Raw genomic sequence first — 27,496 nt, forward strand, 5'->3', positions numbered from 1 at the left:
CTGTACAAGCTCATTCTTTTTTCATTGTCTTTGAATCTTTTATATACAGGACCACGGCCACGTCACTGTGACTCAGACATAACCATAAACAAACCCGATACAACCATATATAGGCATGTCGCTATGACTCAGACTTATATGAGTCATATAAGTGCAGGTAACCATATATGGTCATGTGCATATATTGGACCGACTGACTTCAAACTCGGCATGCACATATGCACATATGCGGTTGTCCAGAACTGCCGATCCGACCAATATGTCCATATCATAGAGTTATAATATATCTAGAGGGCGGATTGCCCCGCCCCCAGCTATTCAATTCTATGAAAGTGCTCAGTGGCGTTTTGAAGCACCCGGAAGTCTGACGGAAGTAGAGATATTGGTTCGATTAGAGCGGCCATAGAGTTTGAGCAGGCACACAAACGGGAGATGCATGCGCAGTAGCATTTTAAATGCGGAAGTATTGCATTCTCAGATTTGACCACCAGGCTTGGCCGCTTCACTGTTCTACCATGGTTCTGGGGGCTTGGTCCATAGATAGATATATAGATAGATATCCAGTCGTCCAGAGCCGCCGATCCAACCGATATACCCATATATGGGCATGCCAATATATGGGCATATACTGATGACATCAGGGATCTCCATATATGGGCATAAAAGGGACATGGACTGACAGATACAGAGATCTCCATATATATATATATATATATATATATATATATATATATATAATATATAAATATATATATATATTTCAGTCGCCCAGAGGCAGCACAGCAGTTAAGAGTTACAGAGTTACGGTGTGTAGGTCAGAGTGTGTCTCAGTGTAACACAGTGTGTAGTTCAGAGTGTGTATCTAATCATGGCGGACACGTGTGGTCAGGTTCTCCTGGGCTCCGGCCTCACCGTCCTCTCTCACCCACTCATGTACATCAAGGTCCTGGTGCAGGTGGGACATGAGCCTCTACCTCCCTCTCTGGGCAGAAACCTGTTTGGCAGGCAGGTGTACCAGCTACCTGGACTGTTTGCCTACGCCAAACACATTGCCAAGGTGGACGGTAAAGCGGGCCTGTTCAATGGACTGGCTCCCAGACTGTGTGCCGGGACCATTGGGACCATCGTCCACAGCAGAGTTCTGCAGAAATGGAAAGATGGAGACATTAATGTAACAGGAGATCAGAAACCAGAGGATGGATCCCTGCTCCACGTGGTCAATGAGACGACCAAAAAGATGATCGCTAGTTCCTGTGCCACCATCACCCCCTTCCGTGTGATCACATTGAGGTGTATGGTCCAGTTTATAGGAAGAGAAACAAAATACAGCGGTGCGTTTGATTCCATCCTAACAGTCTACAGAGAAGAAGGAATCTTGGGATTCTTTGCAGGGTTGATTCCTAGTCTACTGGGTGACGTCTTGTCTCTGTGGATCTGCAACCTGCTGGCTCACCTCGTCAACACCTACGCCATCGATGACTCTATTGGTCACACAGGAGAGATCAAGAACTGCTCCCAGTTTGTGACAGGATTCTTCGCCAGCATCCTCACAAAACCCTTCGTCTTGGTGTCAAATCTTATGGCTGTCAACAACTGTGGCCTGGCTGGAGGTCTGCCCCCCTACGCCTCTGTATATCCTACCTGGGTGGACTGCTGGAGACATGTAAACACAGAGGGCAACATGAGCCGAGGCAACAGTTTATTCTTCCGGAAGCTTCCAGCAGGAAAGACCTACGCCATCGACCAGAAGAGGTTTTTTTAATCCTGGGAAGAAGGAAGCAGACGAAAGACCCGGGGGTCTGGAGCCTAACGGAGCCTAATGCTTTGTATGTCGGCTATTGTTCGCAGCGAGAAGCCATCGTACGGTGAAGTATAACATGTGACTTGAAGTGGTTAAAATTAAAGATGTCCGCTGTGAAAACGTCACCTCCCACAACGTAGCGACTCACCTGCCACCTCCGTAATCCACGATGATCGATCGCTCCCCTCGTCCGTAATGTTGGAATTCTGTTTGCTGATGGAGTAATAATTAGAAAACCTGCATGTTGGTCATGATAATTCACAAAGTAAAAAAATGTAAAAAAGGAAAGCGGGGGACCTCCTCTTATGTGACGTTTTGTCTTTGTTGTGTTTGTTAAATCATCTGATGGACGGGTCCAGACCAGGCTGTGTGATTCTAAAGGAAACTGTGTTCCAAGTCATGGTTGTGATGTGTGGGTTGGGGGCATACTTTGTGGCTTTGGCCTGTGTTTACATAAAAAAACAATATATACAGGCGTTAATGCACACACACACACCGGTCCAGACTCTCCAGGTCACCTCGGTGACTCTCCAGGTCACCGAGGTGACCTCGTTGTTTGAACTGATTCTGACCCAAATAAAGATTTATTCCTTTCTGTTTTTTCTTTTGAAAAAAAAAAAGTTACAGAGTTACAGGTACAGAGAAGGAAAGTACTAGTAGTAGTCGTATACAGCAATACAAGGCAAAAAAAACGATAAGAAACACCTTCAGGAGGCTGCAATTTCAAACTGGCCCCTGTCAAAAAACCTCACCCCCCCCCTCCCCTCCTCGAACTGTTTATTGTACATATTTCTTGTTTTTCATACCAGTAACCTATAAGCTGATTGTATGATGTTCTGCATAGTAGTGTATATCTGTCTGTTTTCTTAAATGTCATCATGATTTGAGTGTGCAGGGATCTCATTTGAAATAAGCCGTTGTGCTTTTATGGGCGATCCAGTTTAGAGGACCTTGTATTGTTAACTGTACTTCCATGTACTTTTTCCTTGTCTTTCTAAATGAAGTACTTCAATCAATCAATCAAACCGTCAATACAGAACAACAGTATACAATAGTATATATATACAACTATCCTGCACTATGCAGAAAAACTACAACACAAGGATGCAGTGTCCTCACAGTATCCCGCCCCAGAACAAATAAAGTGTCCATTACAATCAGTGCAATGTCAATCAAATAAAGTGTCCATTTCAATCAGTGCAATGCGAAAGAAAAGTGACAGTGTTCACAGTGCAATCAGTACAATAACCATACCCTGTCACTGTCATTAGAGGTCGTCAGAGTCCTTGATACATCTAATATTCCAAGTTATGTTACGGTTGACCTGGCAGAGCGACCATTGTGTGTCTCGTTGTAATTCCTCAGAGCTACATGGCACAAAGGACCTGCCAAGTCTCATATAGTTCCACCCCGGGTAGGTGAATCTGTTGTTTCCTCTCTTGCTCAGATGCCCCACTATATCTAGGTGGAAGGGGTGGGAGGGGTTTTCCATGATGGCATCCAGCTTCCTCGCTGTATGCACCTTAGCCACCTCCTCCACCCTCCCCTCCAGTGAGGTCCCCACGATGGAGCCTGCCTTCCTCACCAGGTTGTTAGTGTCACCCGCTCTGTTGTGACCCCCCCCCCCCCAGCACGTAATTCCAAAGAAGAGAGCACAGGCATAGAAGGAACACAGGAAGACAGACAGATACAGAGATCTCCATACAGTATATGGGCACAAAAGGGACAGAGTTCTAACTTTTTTCCAAGTGAGATGACGGTGTTCCCAGATGCCCAGACCTTTTTGTCACTAGATGTCTGCTGATGTCCTTGCACATCAAACTCCAATCACTCCCCATCCTCTCACTCTGTCTCTCACACGTACACTCTGCTCCCCTCTATCTGTCCGTCCGTCCGTCCGTCTCTCTCTCTCTGTCTCTCTTTCTACTCTCTCTGTCTGTCTCTCTCTCTCTCTACTCTCTCTCTGTCTCTCTCTCTCTCTCTACTCTGTCTCTCTCTCTACTCTCTGTCTGTCTCTCTCTCTACTCTCTCTGTCTCTGCTAAAGGCGAAGTAGCAAACTACCCGAGATCTAATGATGCCTTATTGAATAGAAGAGCATGCAACAGCCAGAAAACTTTATGTCATCTTGCTGTGCCAACGAAAGAGAGCTCAGAGCTGATGTGCCATGCAATGATCCAGAACAGGATGCATATAGCCTCATTTCTCTGGCATTGTGCCAGGTGCATCTACCCTGAGCTGGTGATGATTCCGCTGCTGCTAATATGAACTAGACATAATTGCTTCATAAAAGACAGAAACCACACATTAATTTCCAGCAGGCAATTTCCATTAAGTATCTGCCGGGGCTTACTCCGATGAAATTTCAGCAGTGTTTTTCGATTATGGGACCAGCTAGAGCACGGTGAGCACCCCCACCTCCAGCCCCCCTCCTTCCCTTCCCCTTTCTTTGTTACACAGATACTTTTTTAACCTTTTCAGTTTGCTTGTTTTCTCTGTTGATTTCCATAGGGTAGTGCTTGTGGAGAACATTCCGCAGGACGTTTTTTTTTTAGACAATGAAACATCCTATCTACCCCTCGTTGACGGCCTCCATGACCTGTTGGACCAAGCAGTGCGGTCCGTGGAGATCGTGTCCCCTCTGTGGCTCCTCAACTCCTCTGACTATGAGGCCAGCTTCCAGCCTGCTGCCAGGCAGGTAAGACCAACAGACCAGACTCGGTTTGCACCAACAAGGATTAGGGCTAATCAAGGATTGATTTAGGTTTTATTTTAATTTGAGTTGTGTTGCACCACTTCATTTTATGCACTGCAACAAATCAGTGATTAAAACCTCGACCTCTGATTAATTTTGATTGTACGCTTGATTGATGGCTTGGCCAGGGTAAATAAACAGCGCCAGTATTACCCTCTCGTGCCTAATCATTATGGTAAGGTGGATGATGGTTGATTTATGCAGCCACACCTGGCCTAAGTCAAACTAATTAGACTCTGATTTAATGCACTCACAACGTGTGTTGTTCATTTCACTTACGTTGGAGTGGTTGGCTCACTGAAAGAAAACTAGAAGTGAAAAGTGGAGTCAACTACGTGCTTCTTTTCTATATTGGTTCTATGTATGTGTGACCATGCCCTGAACTAGCCATCCACACAAACACTTACATGAGAGAGAGCCTCTGTCATGACACACTTTTTTTATTTAGCTTTTTACCCCCTTTTTCTCCCCAATTTAGTCCTTATGCCAATTGATTCCTCCCCACACACATTTCTGTGTTGTCACTGCTGTATCCGTGAGGAGCCCCCAAAGGGATGATGTAGAGCCTTCGTCCTACTCCTCCCGCCCAACACTCCCTGCGGACAGGTGTCGCCCCAGTCGGTAGGAATACGTGCAGTGACAATTATCACCCACCCCGCCCGGCTTCCCACCCCCGAACACGGGCAAGTGTTTCATGTAGAGTAGACGCTCGACAACGCCGGATGCACCACGGTGGATTCGAACCCAACCCTCAACCTCCGTGTTGGTGGGCGGGCACTTTTACCACTGCCCTACCACACAGTCACACAACGTTGATTGCCACGATAGATTGGAATAGAGCATCGCAGTTCCCGCCCACTTCCTGGTTTTTCCTGGTGCCGGAAGGAAAAACTCAATGCATTTTTCCCGTTGACATTTCCAAAAATATTTATATCTATTAATTTAAGCTCGAATCAAGCCATCATGACATGACATGAATCATGACCATAAAACGTTTTTTTCTGTTTTTTAAAAAATATATATATTTAATTATATGATATACTATATTTAATAAATACCCTTTGTTTTGCCGTTTTCAAAAAAATAAATCACAGAATCAAACGTTTTATGGTCATGATTCATGTCATGTCATGATGGCTTGATTCGAGGCTTAAATTAATAGATATAAATATTTTTGGAAATGTCAATGGGAAAAATGCATTGAGTATTTTGCGGTGGAACCCGGAAGGGGCGGGAACTGCGATGCTCTATAGAGCCCACGCATCATCCCTTCAGTAAGTGATCAATAACTCCTCCTGTGCTCCTTTACCAGCTGCCAAAATACCTGTTTAGATTAAATTCTGAGGTCAATGGAACCGAGTTATATTTGGAATTGTATTTGGCTGAGGTACGTCCAGCACCACAGTATAACAAGTCTTCTCTTTGGCAGCGACTCAGGGAGTCTATTTTATTTACTACTTTTACAACTTTATCAAATTGATCACTCTCTTCTCTCTTCATGAAAACACAGCACACAAATGTGGAGCCATTCACAGCAGCCTTGAATGCACATTGCACACACACACACACACACACACACACACACACACACACACACACACACACACACACACACACACACACACACACACATACATTTCATCATCTAATTCGCATCTAATGGCCTCAGCCTGCAGCAACCTCTTCCCAAACAGATGGCTCCAAATAAGGCCCCACTGAGATGGGAACTGCACCAGAATATAGCATCTGTGTGTGGGTGCTCTATACACAGGACGTGTTCTTTCTTGATAGGTACAAAAGTATAAATTAACTTTTACTGTGGAACTTTGGCAGTGTTAGCACCATGCTCTACACAGGTACTCCAGACATATTCCAAGGAGCTATAAGCTACACCATTCACACGGTGGCCATTTTGTTATTACATATTACGTATGACGTAAGAGCAAAATGGCCACCATGCAAAGATAATTAATGCAGAGACAGAAGAATAGACTAGGCAGCAGATTCACAATGTATCGTTTGATTGCAAATGTACAGTATGTGAGGACCTTCTCCTCCTGTGTTCCCACAGGGCAGAGCTCTGCTGGAAGAGCTCCAGGGACTGAAAGCGAGGGGAATCAACCTCAAGATTTCCAGTGGCATGATCGACTCAACCGAACTCCGAACCCTCGACAGACACAGTCAGCTCTCACTCATACATACATTCAACATACCCTGTGTGTGCGTACCCGTGCTTTTAGCTTTCTGCAGCATAGCCCTAACTTTCTTTCTTTTTTGTAATCCCCCCAAAATATATGCAATGTTACTTTCCCTCTCTTTCACTGTCACAAGGCTGTACTCAATTTAGTTCATCTAAATGGATGTATCATTTTTGTGGTGTAAAAGCGCTGTGCGACAGCATCCTTTTCAGTTTATTTCTCTTTCTCTCTGCCTTTGCTGATTGGGTTGTGTCCAGGCGCTGATGTACACTATGTGAACATGACGGCGCTGACCAACGGACATCTCCACTCCTCTTTCTGGGTGGTGGACCGGAAACACCTGTACTTCGGCAGTGCTAGCATGGATTGGAGGTCCCTGGCCACGGTACCTGATGTGTACAACGCACGCACGCACGCACGCACGCACGCACGCACGCACGCACGCACGCACGCACGCACGCACGCACGCACGCACGCACGCACGCACGCACGCACGCACGCACGCACGCACGCACGCACGCACACACCTTTGGAATGAATTGGAATGCTACACGTCAGCCAGGCCTAATCTCTCAACATCAGTTTCTGACCTCATTAATGGTCTTGTTCACAGGCGTTCACAGGCATTGATATGGAGTTGGTCCTAACCCTTTGCTACTGTAACATTCTCCAATATTCTGGGATGGCTTTTCACTAGTTGGAACATTGCTGCTGCAATTTGCTTTCATTCAGCCACAAGAGGTTACCATGACCAAGGGAGGCCTGTAACTGGATGACTGTCGGATATTTGTGTGTGTGTGTGTGTGTGTGTGTGTGTGTGTGTGTGTGTGTGTGTGTGTGTGTGTGTGTGTGTGTGTGTGTGTGTGTGTGTGTGTGTGTGTGTGTGTGTGTGTGTGTGTGTGTGTGTGTGTGTGTGTGCGTGCATGTGCATGTGCGAGACAGAGAGAGGGGGGGGTTGAGGGAGCAAATATTCAGGGCGAATGAAGATGACTAATCAATAACATCTTAAAATCTATTCTAAAATGAACAGGCAGCCAGTGTAGAGATGCTAAGACAGGGGAGATATGGTCCCTGTTTGTTCTAGTTAAAAGCCTTGCTGCAACATTGGAGCCGATCCAGCTCTTTTTGATTAATACACATAAACAGAGCATTACAGTAGTCAAGACAGCTAGACATAAAAGCATTTTTAAGACTGTTACTGATATTACTGAGATGGATTTTGTTTAATGTAATGACGGTGATAGTGATGATGATTATTGCGAACGCGCCTCCGCCCAAGTGGAGCTTACTATGAAACCGTGCTCGGGTTGTGTGTGGCTCTGTGTGCACTGCCTGTGTGCAGCCGCGCCCCCATGTGACTCACGCTCTCATTGGCTGCTGACAGATCTCAGAGTGGAGCTTACTATGAAACCAACCCGATCGCCCCCCAAACACGGTGAAATAGCACGGATTGACAAACGGAAATTCTGTGCATAGATGACTAGGAACTCCGAAACTCCGTGCATAGGAGAACCATATCCCCCCCATTAACTTCAATACGAGGCGGAGGCAGTCGCGTGACTTTCTCTCTACGCTCTCCCCATCACGGTGAAATAACACGGATTACAAGTCCGTAAATACACAACATAACAATTTAAAAAAGACAAAAAAATATATGGGGCTGCGTTTGCTTCCCGCGTTCGCGCGTCTTACTTGTGATTATATGATAATGATGTGGATACTGACGGAAAAAACACGACTGAACAGGTTTTAATGTAATGTTGCTGTGATAATTATGATGATGATGATGATGTTGAGGTGGACACTGACGGTGCTGTATGTGTCTTTCCACAGAGGAAGGAACTGGGGGTGCTGGTGTATGACTGCAGCTGTCTGGCCCTTGACCTCCACAGAGTGTTCAGCCTCTACTGGGGCCTCCAGTACAGAGACTTCATCCCCTCCTTCTGGTCCAAGCGGGTCTTTGGCCTCTTCAACAGGGACTCACCACTGGAGCTCACTCTCAACAGCACCAAGGCAGAGGCCTACGTCTCTGTGAGTGAACAGCTGTGTGCCCAATGTAACGCAGTGGGCCCTCGTAAAAAAAAAAGAGAAGTAAAACATTTCTATTTTGGGGGTGTCCTTAAAAAGTTACATCAAAAATTTCCAAACGGTTTTCTAAATGTTCCAAAATAGTGAAAACAGCAGATCTACAAGCTCACACAACACATGTCCCATTGCGACATGTTGTGAGGTTATCTGCTTTTGCTGTTCGTTGTATGAAAAAGTGGCATTTGAGTGGTTAAGTAGACACTAGATTCTATGCGGTTGTCATTTTATGTGCACACAGAGTAATCCGATCTGATCTTTTACAAATCACAACTGCCTAGATTGGGTTAAATGCTGTAGTGCTCTTGTTCTTGTTATTTGAACCCCCACTATAGGATGACAAAATGGAGTGCTTAAACTGTGAAGTGTTACTTTAACACTGAGCTTGTACAAATGCAACCAAATGCACCCTCGTTACATTTGTATTATCTCAGAGTTAAATGAACACTCAGGATTGTACTGTGTAATATTGGACCTCTGACTCCAGGTCCATAATTGCTCATAGATGGCCTTAATTGGCTCAGTGCCAGCACATTCCTCCTTCGTCTTCTTCTTGAAGACTGCTGAAGGGGGTCACGGTAGTCACCCAGCAGACCCAGCTGCTGGGTCTGCCGTCGTCCAACTCGGCTGCTGTGGGGACACTGCTGGTCCCGCTGGCATTTGACATGTGGCCGCAGCAGATTGGGTGCCGGCTGGACCCCGCCCTCGTCAAACCGGTTGAAGAGCAGGTTCATGTCATTGGCCTCCCTTCTCCCTGGTCCCTGTCACTGCAGTGCTCGCTGAACTATACCCAATCGCCCTGAATCCCCCTCACACCTCCCTGGTGTTATTCTGCTGTAGGCAATTTAGGCATTTAGCAGACACTCTTATCCAGCACGACTAAATGAGAAATCTAATTAAATGGCATGAACTCTAAACAAGAAACCACAGTGTATGGTCACATAAGTAGAGTGCCAAAATTACAAATTTGTGCTTCAAAGTAACCATGATACCAGGTAAACATCAAACATAGCAACTGTCAAAACATCATGCTATCTCATTTAAGTAACATTCTTAACATGCGTGGCCCTGCAAAACAAATATAAACTAGAATTTTCACTATTCAGGGCAATTGCAAAGTATGGTTGCGCCGACGCCGGTCGCGGGTCGCTGCCACCGGGACGCGAGGAATACGTCAGGAGGAATACCGTTTTTGTCAAATGGGCCCCTCCCGATAACTTTGGAAGCCATTTACGGACGAACTGTATGGACTAAAATTCCGCTTGGAGATGTTCATCACATGGGTCCAGAGATCATGTGTACCGATTTTTATGAAATTTGGACAAAATATGTGGGAGGAGGAGCTAAAAGTGTGTTTTGAAGAAAATTCTAAATGGCAAGATTTTTATTCTACCTTCTACAGTTCAAGAGTTATAGGCCAAAACGTAAAGTGGGCTGTTATAGCGCCACCATGAGGCCGACTGGTGTAATTATTTATTTAATAATTTTGCACTAAATTATGAACCTCCCCTTCAAGTCTTGTAACTCTAGCCCTTACGGTTCTTGAGAAAAAAATACTTGAATTGGCGTTTTTTAATTTTTCCATTAAAGTGGATGGGGAAATTTAATACACTAATAAATCAATATCAATTAAACTATGTAACCAATCTCTTAGCAAAATTATAGCACATGATTCCCGGTGAAGCCGCTCATTTTGACATATGACACAAAATTGGGGGGAAAAAACTGTGGGAGGAGTAGCGTGCCAAAATAAAGTTTATCCGGAAGAATAATAAAGTGGGAAGAGTACTATAGTCTGGTTGCCCTGTTAGGGCAACCACCAGTGGTGTGTTCTACCGTGGTACGCTGTATACGGCGTATGGCCTGTAGATTTTTTCGTTGCCACCGTATACATCCTAAAACAGTTAGAAACGGCGTATCTGATACGTTGATACGCATCTGATACGATGCACCCAGGTGGCTGGGCTGGGGGGCAGCAATACAAACAGCAAGAATGTGGTCTGACCGTCTGTCTAATCTAACTCTGAGGGTGAAGGCTTATCATGTGCGTGGCTATTGTTCTTGAGGTGATAATGAATGGCTACTGGTGAAGGAATTCACACATTTCTACGACCTGCCATTCACTTCATTGAACGTTAGGTCACTGAATTGAGTACTTCATTAGTATTCAAATTGCGCGTCATAGCACAGCAAAATCTTGAATCTTCAATACAGTTTGTCTTCAATGCCAAGTTAATACTATTCTGTAATAGATACAGGAATGCTCGCTGTTAACACTGCTATTATATCTGATAAGCCTAACCAGCATTTATTTATAACAATCCTTGCACTTCTATGGTAATATATATGTTTTTAAATGCATCTAAGGCTAAAAGCAGCTTCGAAGTGGTTGAGTTACAGGGTGATTAACATTAGAAACAGTAGAAAATCAGTGCAAAGCATATTGTAAGTACTCAGTGTTACTGTGAAACTGGGCCTGAGTGGGCCTGACCGAGTTTGTGCGGGGCAGAAACGCGCGCACAGTTTTTTTACATTAGTTAATTATACGCGCGTGCGTGCCGTGCGTGTGGGAGGAACTGAGGGGGGAATAGTTATAGTATACCCTCCAAAAAAATGTAGAACACACCACTGGCAACCAAACTAGCGAATTTTCGCAATTCTGGGAAATTGCAAAGTGTGGTTGCGCCGACACCGGTTGCAGGTCGCGGCCGCCGGGACTCGAGGAATACGCCGGGAGGAGTACCGTCGCGCGATGTGCGATTCGAATTCGGTGCTGATAGGATCCCGCGTTAGCGATATGTGACAATTTTATAGTCACGTCACTCCTGAGATCACTTGTATTTCATTTTGAGAGGATTGATCCCGCCCAAAATCATGTTTTTACATCAAACAGTTTGTGGGAGGAGGAGCTAAAAGTGTGTTTTGAAGAAAATTCTAAATGGCGGAAAATCTTTTTTTATTCTACGACCTGCGGTTCAAAAGTTAAAGGCCAAAAGGTAAAGTGGGCTGTTAAAGCGCCACCATGTGGCTGGCTGGTGTAATCATTGTTTTAATAATTTGGCAATAAACTATGAACCTCCCCTCCAAGTCTTGTAACTCTAGGCTTTACAGTTTCTGAGAAAAAAATACTTGAATTTGAGTTTTTTCATTTGCCCATTAAAGTGGATGGGGAAATTTAATGCACTAATAAATCAATATCAATTAAACTATACAACGTATCTCTTAGCAAAGTACAAGCAATCGATTCCTGGTGAAGCCGGTCAATTTAACATATGGCACGAGTGTGGGAAAAATAAACTGTGGGAGAAATAGCGCGGCAAAATAAAGTTTATCTAGTGAAATAAAGTAAGATGAGTACTATAGTCTGGTTGCCCTGTTAGGGCAACCACATTAACTAGAAACATTTTCTCCTCGGAGCACAGGTCTCCGCCAGGGCAGGTAGCTTATTGTGGGCCAGCTTCATGTTTCACGGCAATCGGACGCTGCGTTAATGCTTTTTTTTCAAACGGCACACTCCAGGGAGTGATACGTTTCATGTTGTTTCCGTTGACGACATCCCTATCATTGATTGTTATGTCTTCACACAGAGCAGGATAGTCAAACACTGACAAGTGAAATCCATAAAACAGTAACAGTAAACAGTGACATTTCATGTTATGACAATAGTCCTATAGTAATAGTTCAAAGTCCTAACAAAACAATGTGCATATCCACCATGGCAGACATTCATTGTGTCTGGGATATGCAGTCCTTAATATCCACACTCTAGAGTTTATATTGTTTTTAATACAGGTTTTTTGTGCTGCCATCATCTGGGTGTCTGGTTTTTCATTAGGTGTATGAGCGGGATATAAATCTGCGTAACACCCTCCCAAGTATAGCAATCACTTCCAGTGGAGATAGGTGAGAGAGACTATTTCTCATAAAGAGCATAAGGCTTCTGCAAAACACCGTTTCTCACAGTCTCTGGTGCCTGGATATGAGATGAGACATCATTCTGCCTTGCAAGCAGGGAACCGATGTCCTTAGTTGGGTTTGATGAGTGTAGTAGACAATGTGCATGTACTGTACACAAATGCACGCACGTATGACACACACACACACACACACACACACACACACACACACACACACACACACACACACACACACACACACACACACACACACACACACACACACACACACACACACACGCACAGGGTATATAAGGGATTTTTTAAATCTCAAGTCAATATAGATTGGAACGGACACTAAAATGGGGAGTTTAGATCGTCAATGTACATACATAAAACATCAAAAACAGGTAGTCAACAAGTCTCCACACCAGGCTTGGGAACAGCACGCACTTTAATAACCTTGCAATGCATGTATCTAGAGGAGGAGTTAAGAGATCATAAATAAGCCGAGTATCAGACAATACCAGGTTCAGAATACTAATAGATTGCTTTATTTTCGGTCATGTGTTATGCTGTGAAACCATTTTCACAACCCTGTTGACGTGTAGGTGATAATGGTAGCACAGGGGGTACAAGTTGAAATGGATTTTGGATTGTGTCATTCCTCGAGAGCTAATAGTTAAAGGAGAGATCCGCCCATTTTAAGTGTTATCTTTGATGTGTCGCTAATCACTCACCATCATTGAAAGGGACGTTGAGTTATTTCAGAGAGTCCTGTGTCATGCAGTCTGTCGACCTCCTCCGTTGGCATAATGGGAGCCCGTGTAAGAGTGAAAATCGTCTATTATAACCGATGCAAAGTTAGTATTTTCTCTACTACTGCTCATTGTGGAGTCTCATGATACTCAAACGTGCACTGTGGAAGAAGTAAGCAACCAGCGTCGTCTAGTTCTGCACGAACGATAACTTGTGCGCGATTTTCAGTGCATGTTTGAGTATCATGAGACTCCACAATGAGCAGTAGTAGAGAAAAAACAAACTTTGCATCGGTTATAATAGACGAATTTCACTCTTACACGGGCTCCCATTATGCCACGGAGGGGGTCGCCAGACTGCATGACACAGGACTCTCTAGAATAACTCAACGTCCATTTCAATGATGGTGAGTGATTAGCGACACATCAAAGATAACACTTAAAATGTCCGGATCTCTCCTTTAATAGAAGTGGTCACAGTAACGTATTGGAGGAGACACATGGCCATCTGTACTCTACTAGGACCAGCTGTAGGAGTTAGCAGTGACAAGTGACTAAAGAATATGCAGGGAATCTGGAATTGACATAATGACTAAAATGGGAGAAAAAAATATGTAAAACTACGACAACACAGCTGACACAAACCTTTCCTCGTGGAATCCAATCCAATCCCCTTTATTTATAGAGCACAATTGAAAACAACAGTGTTGAACCAAAGTGCTGAGAGCAAAAACTATACACAATAAACAGGACAACATACACACATTGCCTAGTGGAAAACAGCAACTCTCAGTCTGAATTTTCGAACGCCAAGGAGTACAAGTGAGTTTTTAAATGTGATTTAAACACTGCACGCAGGGTCTGAGACGCTCTAGCATGGGGTGGCAGCTCGTTCCACAGTTTGGGCGCTACGGCGGAAAGATCTATCCTCATCATTTTGACCCTTTTTTCCAATTCACGTCTACAGAGCTCCCCAAGCGTTCTCATACCCAAAGACCGAAGCAGTGACCTGGAGGCCATTTCCAGGGTCATTCAGGAGGCCCGCCATTTCATCTACATCTCCATCACCGACTACCTGCCACTCCTCAGCAACAACCCTCACAGGTCAGAAACCATTTTCTATTGTTCTGTGAATAAAGAATGCAAACCGTAACCGCATTCCTATTCTGAGGGGAACATTCACTAAAAATAGCAAGCTCACAACACCTCACCTTGCAATGCGTTGTGAGCTTGTAGATCGGCTATTTTTGGCAAAGATTTGGTGTAGATGGAAAAAAGGGTGTACAGTACCAACTCACGTTTACTTACTAAGTATAGAGGGTTTAAGTGCTTAACATGCATTGATTAGCTGTGTGCATCTATGCCTGCTTTGATGTCTTACTTTGAATCCTTTGGCTTAACTCTGCGTATATGTGCGTGTGGCCGTTCGAAAGTGAAGTAATGAACTGCGAATCGGTCACAGCCTTCAGGCAGACAGTGCTATTATGCTATCAGTGTTTGAATTTGTATCTGTCTGCCTGCCAAGGTACTGGTCTCGTATTGACGGTCTGCTGCGCGAGGCTCTGATCCTGAGGAAGGTGCGTGTCCGCCTCCTGGTCAGCTGCTGGGAACAGACTCACCCTCTTACCTTCAACTTTGTGTGGTCACTGCGCAATCTGTGTATGGAGCAGAGCAACTGCTCACTGGAAGCTGTGAGTGTCCGCCTGCTAGATACATTGCACACACCATACAAATCTAGCTTTTTCAATGCTCACTGCCTCTATCTATCTATCTATCTATCTATCTATCTATCTATCTATCTATCTATCTATCTATCTATCTATCTATCTATCTATCTGCCTAAATGTATGTACCTGTTTGTTTGTATGTATCTATCTGTCTGTCTGAATGTATATCTGTGTGTGTGTGTGTGTGTGTGTGTGTGTGTGTGTGTGTGTGTGTGTGTGTGTGTGTGTGTGTGTGTGTGTGTGTGTGTGTGTGTGTGTGTGTGTGTGTGTGTGTGTGTGTGTGTGTGTGTGTGTGTGTGTGTGTGTGTGTGTGTGTGTGTGTGTAGAAGTTCTTCAGTCCCAGAAAGCAGGGGAATGGCAGCTTTCAGCGAATCAACCATAACAGGTTCATGGTGACAGACAGAGCTCTTTACCTAGGTGAGCTCATCCACTGGATTGTTTACTGTCTCTTTCCTCGCCCATTTCCTGCAGATCACATTTTAACTGGGGCATAAATAACAACCTGAGCACATCACCTGTGGGATAAATATATTCATCATTGCCCAATTGTATCCAACTGAGACTAACGACAAAATATCTAAGTGATCATTTCTTTATAACATACCCATAGCCTTATTTATTATTACTTATGTACTATACAACGGTCACAATTTGGGCTGATAATGTAATTACAGTATTATTTATTGCAACCCTAAACTACACAAAACAATATGCAAATGTTTATCACATTTTGTGTCATATTTTAAGGTAAATAATTGTTATTGTTACTTATTTTATTATCAGTAAAAATAAATACAAATTTGCACTCATTCATATTAATTCTTACTTAAACAAGTCAAAAGATGTCCATCTAGATATTTCAACCGTTACTGGATCAAATTGGGAGGGACAGCGAGTGCATTTTCCGGCAGCGGCTGCTGCCGCGGAGCTGCCGGTGGCGCCAGCTTTGGGAGTGTGCTGCGTTTGTGTAACGCAGTCCCCACCAATATTATTTACGATTCTGTGCCTATCGGTACATAACTCGGACGGCGCTTAGTCGACTAGCAGACCATCGGCCGGTCGTCGCGGGCACTCGCGCCTGGAGGCGCTCGGGCACGACTCCTTGGCCTCAAGGTCTGCTGAGTCGGCGCGCCTCCGTCATGGTCCAAAACTATACTTTATCGGCGGAAAAAATAAGTTGACTGCCGCTCCTCCACCGGCAGTTCCGCGGCAGTTCCGCTGCTGCCGCTCCTCCACCGGCAGTTCCGCGGCAGTTCCGCTGCTCCGCCGGCAGCTGCCGCTCCACCGCCGGCAGTCACTGCCGGCAGCTGCCGCTCCTCCACCGGCAGTTCCGCGGCAGTTCCGCGGCAGCAGCCGCTGCCGGAAAATGCACTCGCTCCTTCTGCAAATTGGACCAAACTGACCAGACTATGGTGGAGCCAATGGCCCTTAACAGAATTTTATCTGAGTTGGGGATAAACTGGCCCAAAACTCCTGTAGTGTGAGCCTGGCTTAAGTTGGTCACAGTTGTTAGCCAGTGAGCCCAGTCCTGGAATGCACATGTAGCACTCTCTCATGTGCACCCCGACAGACACACAAAGAGGGCTTAAAGAGACCATCAGGTAAAAAAAGAAATTTTCAGGTAAAAATCTTTTTGACGGCCCACAGGCCACTGATGTGGCTGCCCACCAGGATTCACTGTCCTCGTCAGTAGAATCAAATACTGTCACACAACTGTACTTCTTTGGCTTCTCGTTGCTGGACCCCAGTTCTGCAAACAGAAAATACAGCATGTGTTGCTGGTTGCCAATGGTATCGGTTTTCCACCCTGTGCTTTGGTTCCTTTGCGGCCGAATGCACTCCTGTGTCTCCTCAGCTTAGAATCATCCAAGGAAGTATTATCTGGTAAAATGCTGTCCATGTTTGACATAATGAGTTCCATAACCCATTTAGATCTGAGGTGAATTCTAAAACGCCTTCTAAATCCTAACCTAGGTTTTCTGAAAAACAAATTGTAAAAAAGAAAGGTATAAAGACGTATAGGTTACAACAGGTCTACATTTAATCTAATCTTGCTGACCTCTTTGGCCAAAGCTCTAGACCTCAGAGGGTCAAGCAGAAAGGTCGATCGCAGTACGAGTTCAATGTTTCCATTTTATCTGAGTGATTTGTCAGCTGCCGTACAACCCCTAGGGACGAAACAGCTGATCTACTGTATCTGCTATCAGAGCTATACAGCAGATGATCAATAAGTACACGCTTATCACCCTCGCAGTCATTTTATCAATCCTCTTACCCAGGTTGGGTATGTGATCATTTACATTATTAAGGTATACAAATTATGTGAAAATGGACATTTTAGAAATTAGAACGCTATTTATCTTCACCAGATTCTGGAAAGAGGTTTTTTAATTTGTCTGTAAACTAGGCAGGCACACCGCCACATCCCCTTAGGGGAATTTCTATCTTTCTTCTTAGTAGTAATAATTGTTTTGGTCTTTAGCCATGTACAGAATAAGACACTACATAAAAAATAGAACAAAACAACAGCAAGAGAACGTGTAGGCTGAAGCCATAGCTTATAATGCCTGCAGTTTTATATTCCCTGTATTGTTTATACAAAGCAAAAACAACTCAAGTGGCTTTGAGCCATGATGTCCCCCCACAAGTCTTCCTTTGGTCCCTCCAAAATATAAAAAAAAACAGACGGACAAAATTGAAAACCTCAGCCTCAGAGTAAAACCAGAAGAGGGAAACAGTTGGCGTTAAGATATATGTAATTACTGTTTAAAGTTGGTTTTCACTTTAGACCACATGTCACCTGTTTATACAACTCTTCCTTTTTATCTTGTCAGTTTCAGCTTTGAGGCATCATGTTTTTGGCTTGTTTTGTTGTTTCCTAAAAGCAACTAAAACATAAACTTTTGAAAAGAAAGCTGTGTCTTAGACTCTAGTAACAGCTGACTTCATAATTGACTTTTTTTTTTTTTTTGATATCCTTACAGGCAACCTTGACTGGGTAGGGAATGAATTCACCTTCAACGCAGGAGCTGGTCTTGTGATCAGCCAGCCAGAGGGCATAGAGGAGAAGAACGCCACAATAGTGGAGCAGCTAAAGGCTGCGTTTGAGAGGGACTGGTTTTCATGTTACACCCGCACCCTGCAGTCCAACAAGGTCTGTAATAAGGTGCCGGTCTGCAGAAAACCCCACTTCAACGGTCTGCTGCCAATCAAAACGAGTCAACACGGCAACGGACCTGCTCCAATAAAAAACACATCGCGGGACAATGCAGAGCTCCATGGCAACGGACAGGAGTCAATAAATATTAGTCACTTGGATAGAGGTAGTGGACCAGTGCCAATAGGCAGCTACCAAGATAAAGACCCCAGTCACCTAGACGACAGACAGGTGCAAATCAAAATTAATGACCACAACGACAAAATGTCAGGACTGCTACCCAGCCAGTCTATTGAAAGCAGCGGCAGCAGAGAGCTGTCGAATGTGTCCCCGTGAGGCCTTGTGGGCTTTGCTTTATCTTAATGTTTGGACTTGGAGAATGACATTCTTCTGATGATGACGATGGACTTCCATTGGGTCTTTGTAGCACTTTATTAATCTCATTTTATATATTAAGAAAAAAATGCAGAGTCTGATTCAGACCATCTCCAGCAGAGAGACAAAGATGGACTCCTAGGGAGCCAAATCCTCCTCTGCAATTCTTGCACTTTTGGATTAAAAAAAGAATGAAGCCAAACCTTTTTATTTTTTGATTGTTTAAACTGAAAGGTAGTGCAAAATTGAGTTAGATCTTAAATTAATGGCAATGTTTTGAGGAACTTCTTATGATGTTCAAGGGTGCTCTCAGTCAATATCTGTTTTGAAGACATGGAACAGATGAAGTTTATTGATTCCATAAACATCAACAGATCTGTGGCAGTCATGATTTATTACCCTTTACAGACTGATCGACTCCTGCCTCTCTACAGTATGTGAGGAAAGGGAATTGATAAATGTCTCATGCCAAGCTATGCCCTAAAGTAGCATAATATTATACAAGATGTACATGCATGTCCTGGTTTTCAAAATGCCTCTTTACTGAAACCCTTTTGTGTAAAGTTGGCCATAAGGTACACAGTTAAAAGAGACTTTTATCACTGCAATTAGTGATGAACACTGAGCACACTACTAACAATTTACAGCAGTCTTGCAAGCTGATTAATGTCATCCTGGAGCAAACACCCAACTGTCTGTAGTGCAGCTACCTAAAGCAAAATAAAGCTTAAGAAAGACTTGTGGCTTTGTTTTGTTTTAAAATCTGACCCGTCACTTCTTCCAGTGACAGACTTCTTGCCGTTTGGAGGACCCAATGGGAAGTCAGACCTTAACCTGTAGGTCCTGCCCTGACCCATAGTTTAAAACATACTTCTCAAATGTTGCCCATGAGCAGTACATTCTACACTACTGTCATTCAGTAACCCTGCATGCGCTCAGCAAACATTCTATACTGTCATTGGTGACATAATCTACTATGGGACTAGATGTACTCGTGAGGTAGGGTGCTGTGCATAAAACATTTTTACTTCATGGTCATCATGCCTTCAGCATATCACACTTCCTTGTCTGACTCTGAAAACATTCAGAAAGCCTATTTAGGCTTTGCTGTTTGCACTTGTTTTGTGTGTTAACCCTCATGTTGTGTACTTGTGTTTAAGCTTAGCTTCAGTACACTAATGAGATGGCATGACATCGCAGAATGGCCTAGGTGTGGCAGCCACTCACTCATCACAGTGTAAGACGGATGCAATTTTACTTTTCCCTAATCGAATATGGGCAATTGATCTGAAAGGATCCTTATTGAAAATGTTTTTGTTCCAATGTCCACCGACAAATTAGACGAAAAAAGGCCACTTGATTAACGTGGTAATTCTTCTGAAGGCAGTGTTGTGACTTATTGAACAAATATTCGAATGAACAGTTAGAGGGAGGGGCCAGATGGTCTGCTGCTAGACAAATCAATATACTGAATTTTTTAACAGCGCATCTACCATTCACCTCAAGGACATGGGGGCTTGCAATACCAATTAAACCATGATAGGGTTTTATAAGACTCGCACAATGTTGAAAATGCGCTTATAAATACAGTCAGAGGCATGAACAAAAGTATTTAAAGGTTATTAGAAACCATAATGCTTTTGTGTTATAACAGCCATTATTGTATTTGATTTATTATTATAAAATACGGCAAATATTATTTGATGTGCATTTCGACAGTGTATGTGTCTTCTGTACAGTACCTTACATGATACTCTTGGTACACACAGCAAAATCCAGAGTGTCAACTTAACTCTGAGAGTTACTTAAAATGACACTTTTACAGTTTATCTGATATTCTGGATTGTGTGTGTGTGTGTGTGTGTGTGTGTGTGTGTGTGTGTGTGTGTGTGTGTGTGTGTGTGTGTGTGTGTGTGTGTGTGTGTGTGTGTGTGTGTGTGTGTGTGTGTGTGTGTGTGTGTGTGTGTCTGTGTCTGTGTCTGTGTGTGTGTGTGTGTGTGTGTGTGCGTGTGTGTGTGTGTACTAACTATGTACCTGTGAATAACATTTCGTCATGCTTGACAACAGTGCTCGTTTTGGCAAGGCCTGCAGCCTGCAATGCCAGGCTACATACCACCAATGAAGCCTGTACCTGTATGTGCTACTTTACTAGCATGTGGACAAGGTAGAGATAGGCTACTGTATAGGGTATTTATATTTGTTCATTGGTGAAGAGTGGTTGCTCTGAACGGAACTGTTTTCTCTGTCATGTCGAGGCAGGACCTTGACTTCTGTTTAGCAACCCTCAGATTTCTCCAGGCATGTTCTCTGCAATGCTTGTGTTCTGTATGTCGAAGACCTTTATTGTAAAAGCAAGACTCTTCATCCCTATGGTACTGCATGGTTATTTGTTGTTAACAAATTAAAAACGTTTTCACGGTTTTATCTTAATCATCATATTAATCAGCATACATAATTTAAAGAGTAATTGTTCTGGTAAACTTTAGCTGAGACAATGGGTAACCCACAGCAATGTATTCAGGGCATTATTGTGATACTGGTCTCCCCCCGACTATCTGTGTTACAAATCACCTGCAACCTGCTGTCTAGACTGGGTTGCCATACAATGAGTCAGGACAAGATGTCAATAATAAGCACAGACAGGATGCATGTGGCCACGGTACTGACTGTAGTGAAAAATCTATATTCTCTCTCTCAGACAGGAACTTCCACAGACTACATTGTAAACTATTCAGAATGGCTAACTATTGCCACCTAGTGGATATCAAAATAGAGTTTTCTTTTTTTTATGAGCTACATCTTGGTGTCATCTGGGTTATGGTAGCAGATGGGTCTGGAGTTAGAATATGAAAGTTCAACATCTGCAACGGCCAGTGTGTCCTGCTTCTTTACTGTGAGTCACCACTGTACCCTGGGGGAAATACTAATTTCAATTAAACTAGACCCACTTTCCATTTCCATGCCATAATACTTTGCATTATGGCTACAATAGGATCATCATTATTTTCCTTTCAAGATAGTTTCATTATTAGACAATAGTGCAATTAATCTCAGTCTGCTGTAGTACTGTACATGGACTTGCCTCACATAATAGCCTACAACTTTCTTCAGTCGATATATGACATATGATTGAAGAGCCTTCTTTTGGTCTCTTTAAGTGCACAGTCTCCTCAGTAAGTCATTGGTGCTATGCTGATGTCAGAACCACTATAATACGCTACTACTACTATACTACTATACTATGACTGCCACCCGGAGGGCACAAGTGTCACATACAGCCTTTTCTTAATTCATTTACGTAGCTCTGAGACAATATCCAGGCAACTATGTGCATGTTTACTATTTGAAATAGATTGTTGCCTTCTTGAATCTTACTGACGTTGTCCAGCAAATATGGAAGCAGTATGACTGTTTACCTATCAGTGGGGGTAGGGAAGATATTACTGAAAACATTATTTTCACACATGTTTTATGTAAGTTTGCCTTCCACTCGTTCCAAATGTTACCTGACTATCGCTTGCATGTCTTGCCTTTATGAATTGTACACAGAAGACATGATTATAATAGAATATTATATATTTCAAAAATACAAAAGGAATGTATATTTATTAGTGTATATCATTGTTGTTGCACTCTGCTGAATTACCGAATCAGCACATTTTATTTTTACTCTTAATAAAAAAAAGTATAATTTCGCTTCTGGTTTGTTTTGTGTGTGTGTGTGTGTGTGTGTGTGTGTGTGTGTGTGTGTGTGTGTGTGTGTGTGTGTGTGTGTGTGTGTGTGTGTGTGTGTGTGTGTGTGTGTGTGTGTGTGTGTGTGTGTGTGTGTCACAACATGATCATGATTAAAAAGTGAGGATGCACACAATAAACCAAAATCACAAACCACTCCTTACTAACTTCCAGTCAAATCGGAATTCTCGGTTTACGAATTGATAGGAACTCAGGCAGTGGTGGAAAGTAACTAGCACAATTTGAGGTATTTTTACTTTACTGGAGTATTTCCAATGTTCAGTACTTTTACTTCTACTCCACTACATCTCAGAGCCAGGCAAATATTGTAGGCTACTTTTACTCTAGTTAGTTACTAGTTACTTTGCAGATAAGTCAATAAGTAAATTATTACATTATAAAACATACATTAACCACTTAAGCCCTATTTTATACTTAGCCACAACACGCTGCAATGTGATGCGTTGTGAGCTTGTAAATCTGCTATTTTCAAACATTTTAGTACTTTTACTTTTGGTGCTCTGAGTATATTTTGATGCCAATACTTTTGTACTTTAGGTAACATTTTGAACGCAGGCCTACTTGTAACAGAGTTTTTTAATGTTGTGGTATACATACTTCCACACTGAACTCAGGTCAAGCGTCCTGGATTAACTGCCTGGAGCCCTTTTTTTTTTACTTTTTCCCCCCACAAATATTTATTTATAACAATCATCATGACATGCAATACAATACAAAACAATACAATACAAAACAAAGACAAACAAAGAAATTATTAATACATCAATACCTGGAGCCCTGGAGGACTACGAGAGGGCTGACGTCACGGTTACCATGGAGACCGATTAGGCGTCAGCAGCGTTTTCGACAGTAGAGCAGATCCACGAGTGCGTACGTCTGTCTCCTCCATGATCTCTGCGGGGAGATCCTGTGTAAACCGAGAGAGTGTTGGAATTGCAGTACAGCTGCTATAGTAGGCCATTCAAATGAAGTATAGTTTAAGAAAGTAGATCAGTTCGAACCAAATGTCTATTTACTGGGACTGGAGCTGTGCTTCTTCTTCTTCATCATCATCATCCTCGGACCAGAGTGGTGGAGTGGGACAGTGTGCCGCTGAGCCAGTGTTGTTGTTGTTGTTGTTGGCGCTGACAACGTTCCACAGCAGCAGCAGCCACAGCCAACATGGCTGAGCCTGAGGAGGACGACAGGGAGTGGGTGGTGGAGAGCATCGCTGGCTACCTCGGCAGTCCCGAGTGGGTGATCCCCGTCTCGGACTTTATGGAGAACAAATGCACAGGTTAGAGACGATTTTCATGACCATCATCATATTATTCCTTTTTTTGGACAGACAGACATCAATGGTCTAAAAATGCACGCGCCCCGGGGTGACGACGGGTCCGATGATCGATACAACCAGATTTTTTTTACTTCGATCGGCGCGACGTCGCATGCGAAAATAGACGATAAGCGTTACATCGCCGATCAATAGATCGAGCTCACGTTCCGTTTGTTATTTTCGGTGCGCGACACCGCCATACGCAGTGGTGTAAAGTAACTATAAGTACATTTACTCATACTAAAGTACAATTTTGAGGTATTTTTTACTTTACCAGAGGGCCAGTTTTCAGCTATTTACTTCTACTCCACTACAGGGGCACATAGTACTTTTACTCCACTACAATTATTTGAAAACATTAGTTTCTAGTTACTTTATATATTTAGATTATTATTACAAAACATACATTAACCACTTATACTTAAGTAAAAAAAAATGCGAGTAGCTTTTCCACCACGTATGGCAGCAGCTATCTTCAAAACAAAACGCCCCATACTATAGAAATGTACTATTTTTCTGCTAATCAAAGAAGAAGACTATCAGCTGAAAAGGATAATGTCTGTTAACTTCTGTGTAATGCATCTGATGCATGGATGGACGTTACAGTACTGTTTAGTGTTTACATGGTAGCATATGGTGGCTAGGCTAACGCTAACTTGTGGGTTATTTCCCCAGTCTGTCTGTTTTACGTGTCTCTACTTGATAGGAACACTGTAATCCGTGGTGAAAAAGTACTCAAATTTACTTGAGTAAAAGTACAAGTGTTGGCATCAGAATATACCAAAAGTATAAAGTACTTGTTATGCAGAATGTCCCATTTCATGGGTTTCAAATGTATTGTAATAAACCTTGTCTCAGGTATGAGAAATGTAAAGAGCCCGCCCACAGAATATTTCTACTGTAAGCATTAATAACGGAGGCAGAACTTCCAATGGACATAAACAGGATACTTTATTTAACTATACTAAAGCAGCAACAATAAAAGATGATAGGTAACCATATGCAAATCTCATTACAATTCATTAAATGATCCAATAGTCCTAATTAAAACAGCTCGAGCATAAATTCATTAACATAATCATACAATTATACTAAACTCTAAAACTACTACTTAACTTTCCCAGGATAGGAGACCCCCAACGGGTCTAGGCTTTGGCGCTGGTTCAGCAGACTTTGATTGACAGTTTTGTGTGTGAGTTGCGTCTGCCCGTCCAACGCCGTGAGCAGCCTCCGTTGACTTTAGGAGACCACTCGCACAACTGGAGAGCGGGATGAAGCACTCCTATTTCGTCCCCGCTATACTAATATCTCGCCCTGCCTAGCGCCGCAACCTGTCCCTCGCCCTCCTATCTATCTTCACTGCCGGCAGCCCTAACCGGCATGCGAGCAGCAACCACCCCCCGCAGTGAGTGCAAGACAGAAGCTCAGCTGGCTTCGCCCTTAAACTTGAACAAGCTCCGCTCTCCAGACACAACTTGTCTCTTCTGAGTTCACACTTTTATAGTGTCCCGTCACCCTCAACACAATCATGTCCAGCCGTGATTGATCAGCGTCTGTCAGTCACCATCAGGTGCGTGCCATCAGCCTGTGATTGACACGCGTCATTGTCAACGTCACTCATAGTGCAGGTTCACTACACTCTCCCCCCCCATAAATGTGACTCGTCCCTGAGTCACCAAAACTCATAGTCACTGGCCCACCCAGGTAACCTTCTTTGCCGTCCTTGACGAGAGGATGACAACACCTGCTGTCCCCTCGAGCCTCCCTCGACAACTGGGCTGGGGGTCACTGCATTCTCCTGCGATGTTGATCCCATACTCCGCCTTTCCCCTTCTCGGGCACGATGGCCGCTAGTTCCTGGAGTCACCGTCCCTGGCTCTGCTGGTGGCTGGTCCCCCAACGGGACTTCTCCCGTCTGTCTCTCTCTTTCCACCACCGTCCGACTGGGAGCTGCTGCCCTTTCTGGCTGAGGGACGTCTGCCCCTCCCGACCTTGCTGTAGAACTCGAGGTTCGCCAACGGGTCCAGCCAGCACCACCAGACGCCCCAGGTTGTATAGTCACAGTCTGCTGCCTCGGTGCACCCTCCTGGTCATTTCTCTCTGGTAAGGGGGAAGGACATGGTTTGAGTCGGTTGAAATGCAAAACAACCTCTGGTCCTCCGTCAACTAACACAAGCCTATATAATACTTCTGTCACTCTCTCTAGGACCCTATAGGGGCCCTTAAATCGCCTCTGCAATTTTGGGCAAACGCCTTTCTTCCTGGCTTTAGAACGGACCCATACCAACTCCCCCTCTGAATAATACTGCCACTTGACTCTAACATCAAAGCCCTCTTTCTGCCTACCTGAGGCCCTGGCCTGATGTCCTCTTACAGCACCTATCACTGTGGACAGTGTGTCAGCCAATCTAGATACATATTCAGTAGCGGTAGAGAACCTCTCCCCCCCACCCAGATTCAACATCAAGTCCACTGGGAGAATTATCTCCTGCCCAAACACTACCTTATAGGGCGTAAACTCTGTACTTGAGTGCACACTGCTCCTATAAGCCAACATTACATAAGGTAACAGCACATCCCAATTTGTCTGATTGTCCTCCACAAACAATGACAACATAGAGATTAATGTCCTATTAAACCTTTCTACCATTCCATCAGACTCAGGGTGGTAGGGTGACGTGCGTGTTTTATGCATCTTTAACAACTGGCACACCTCTTTAAACAAGTTAGATTCAAAATTTCGAGCTTGGTCTGTATGAATAGTCCGGGGGGCCCCCAACCGACAAACCCATTGCTCTACCAACACCTTGGCCACTGTCTTAGCTTCCTGATTTGGGAGGGGAAAGGACTCTGTCCATTTGGAAAAATAATCACTAATAACCAAGATGTACTTATTTTTATTAAAGGTTTCTGGCAATGGCCCCAAGATGTCCAGTGCCACCCGCTCAAATGGCCTGGAGACTACTGTAGTCTGCAGAGGAGCGCGCCGCTGTGGTCCAGTTGTCTTTTGAGAACCACAGTCTAGACACTCCTGACACCATCGCTTCACGTCCCCAAACCACCCCAGCCAGTAGAAACGGTCTTTCACCTTAGCTTGCAACTTTTGTACTCCCAAATGGCCTGCCGTAACTGAATTGTGTAACTGTTCTAACACTTTCGGCACCAAGGTCCTGGGGAGAACAACCTGAACCTGATTGGCTGCATCTGAATTGCTGGGAGGTACCCTCACCAACCTAGCACCTTGCAGCTGCAACTGCGCCCAGACTAGTGAAAACCTCTGTAACTCCCTGGGGGGTTGCACACACTCCTTCTTCCCCCCCTTAAGAGCAATAATTTGTTGCAACTCCACATCCTCTCTCTGAGCCTGCGCCAACTCATCTCCCTCATCTAGAACTGGGGGCCCCTTAGGACGAGCCTGATGTATTGCACGTATGGCTTGAGTCACTGGAGACTCCCCGGCCTCTCTTTCTGATATAAATGCCGGCAACCTTGAGAGTGCATCTGCATTAGAATGCACTCGTCCAGGACGGTGCACAATCTTATACTGGAACCTAGCCAACTGTTCTAGCCACCTAGCTAGCTGTCCCTCTACTCCATGAAAATTATGCAACCACCTCAAAGAGTTATGGTCTGTGCGTAGCACAAATTCTTTGCCCAACAAGTAGTGTTTAAAATGTT

The 27,496-nt window shown here is 44.0% G+C and overlaps 3 protein-coding genes across 4 annotated transcripts in view; all 3 read left to right on the plus strand.

Moving 5' to 3' along the window:
• LOC308100588 (inactive phospholipase D5-like) overlaps window positions 1-18,711 on the plus strand; it is a gene marked incomplete at both ends in the record, with an annotated part of 109,016 nt that extends 90,305 nt beyond the window's left edge. The window contains 8 exons of the mRNA XM_080449656.1: window positions 4,311-4,497; window positions 6,626-6,734; window positions 7,010-7,137; window positions 8,586-8,783; window positions 14,459-14,595; window positions 15,017-15,182; window positions 15,545-15,635; window positions 18,203-18,711. Of these exons, the coding sequence (XP_080305782.1) occupies window positions 4,311-4,497; window positions 6,626-6,734; window positions 7,010-7,137; window positions 8,586-8,783; window positions 14,459-14,595; window positions 15,017-15,182; window positions 15,545-15,635; window positions 18,203-18,711 (1,525 nt within the window). The remainder of the gene's footprint in view (window positions 1-4,310; window positions 4,498-6,625; window positions 6,735-7,009; window positions 7,138-8,585; window positions 8,784-14,458; window positions 14,596-15,016; window positions 15,183-15,544; window positions 15,636-18,202) is intronic.
• Window positions 847-1,778, plus strand: LOC308101049 (mitochondrial carrier homolog 2-like). Its single transcript, XM_080450339.1, has one exon. The coding sequence runs from the start codon at window positions 869-871 to the stop codon at window positions 1,760-1,762; it is 894 nt and encodes a 297-aa protein (XP_080306465.1). The 5' UTR covers window positions 847-868; the 3' UTR covers window positions 1,763-1,778.
• A 4,661-nt stretch (window positions 18,712-23,372) lies between the features above and the next one.
• cfap36 (cilia and flagella associated protein 36) overlaps window positions 23,373-27,496 on the plus strand; it is a 29,415-nt gene continuing 25,291 nt past the window's right edge. For both annotated transcript variants that reach the window (XM_080450336.1, XM_080450337.1), the window contains exon 1: window positions 23,373-23,779. In XM_080450336.1, coding sequence (XP_080306462.1) covers window positions 23,665-23,779 — 115 coding nt within the window. In that variant the 5' untranslated portion in view covers window positions 23,373-23,664. The remainder of the gene's footprint in view (window positions 23,780-27,496) is intronic.

This window comes from Gymnoscopelus braueri (assembly GCF_963280865.1).
Source record: "Gymnoscopelus braueri genome assembly, chromosome: 14".
In the NCBI taxonomy this organism is placed as follows: domain Eukaryota; kingdom Metazoa; phylum Chordata; class Actinopteri; order Myctophiformes; family Myctophidae; genus Gymnoscopelus; species Gymnoscopelus braueri.

Excerpts from the sequence above, each read along its gene's own strand:
- LOC308101049 (XM_080450339.1), top strand. The coding sequence starts at position 869 with ATGGCGGACACGTGTGGTCAGGTTCTCCTGGGCTCCGGCCTCACCGTC.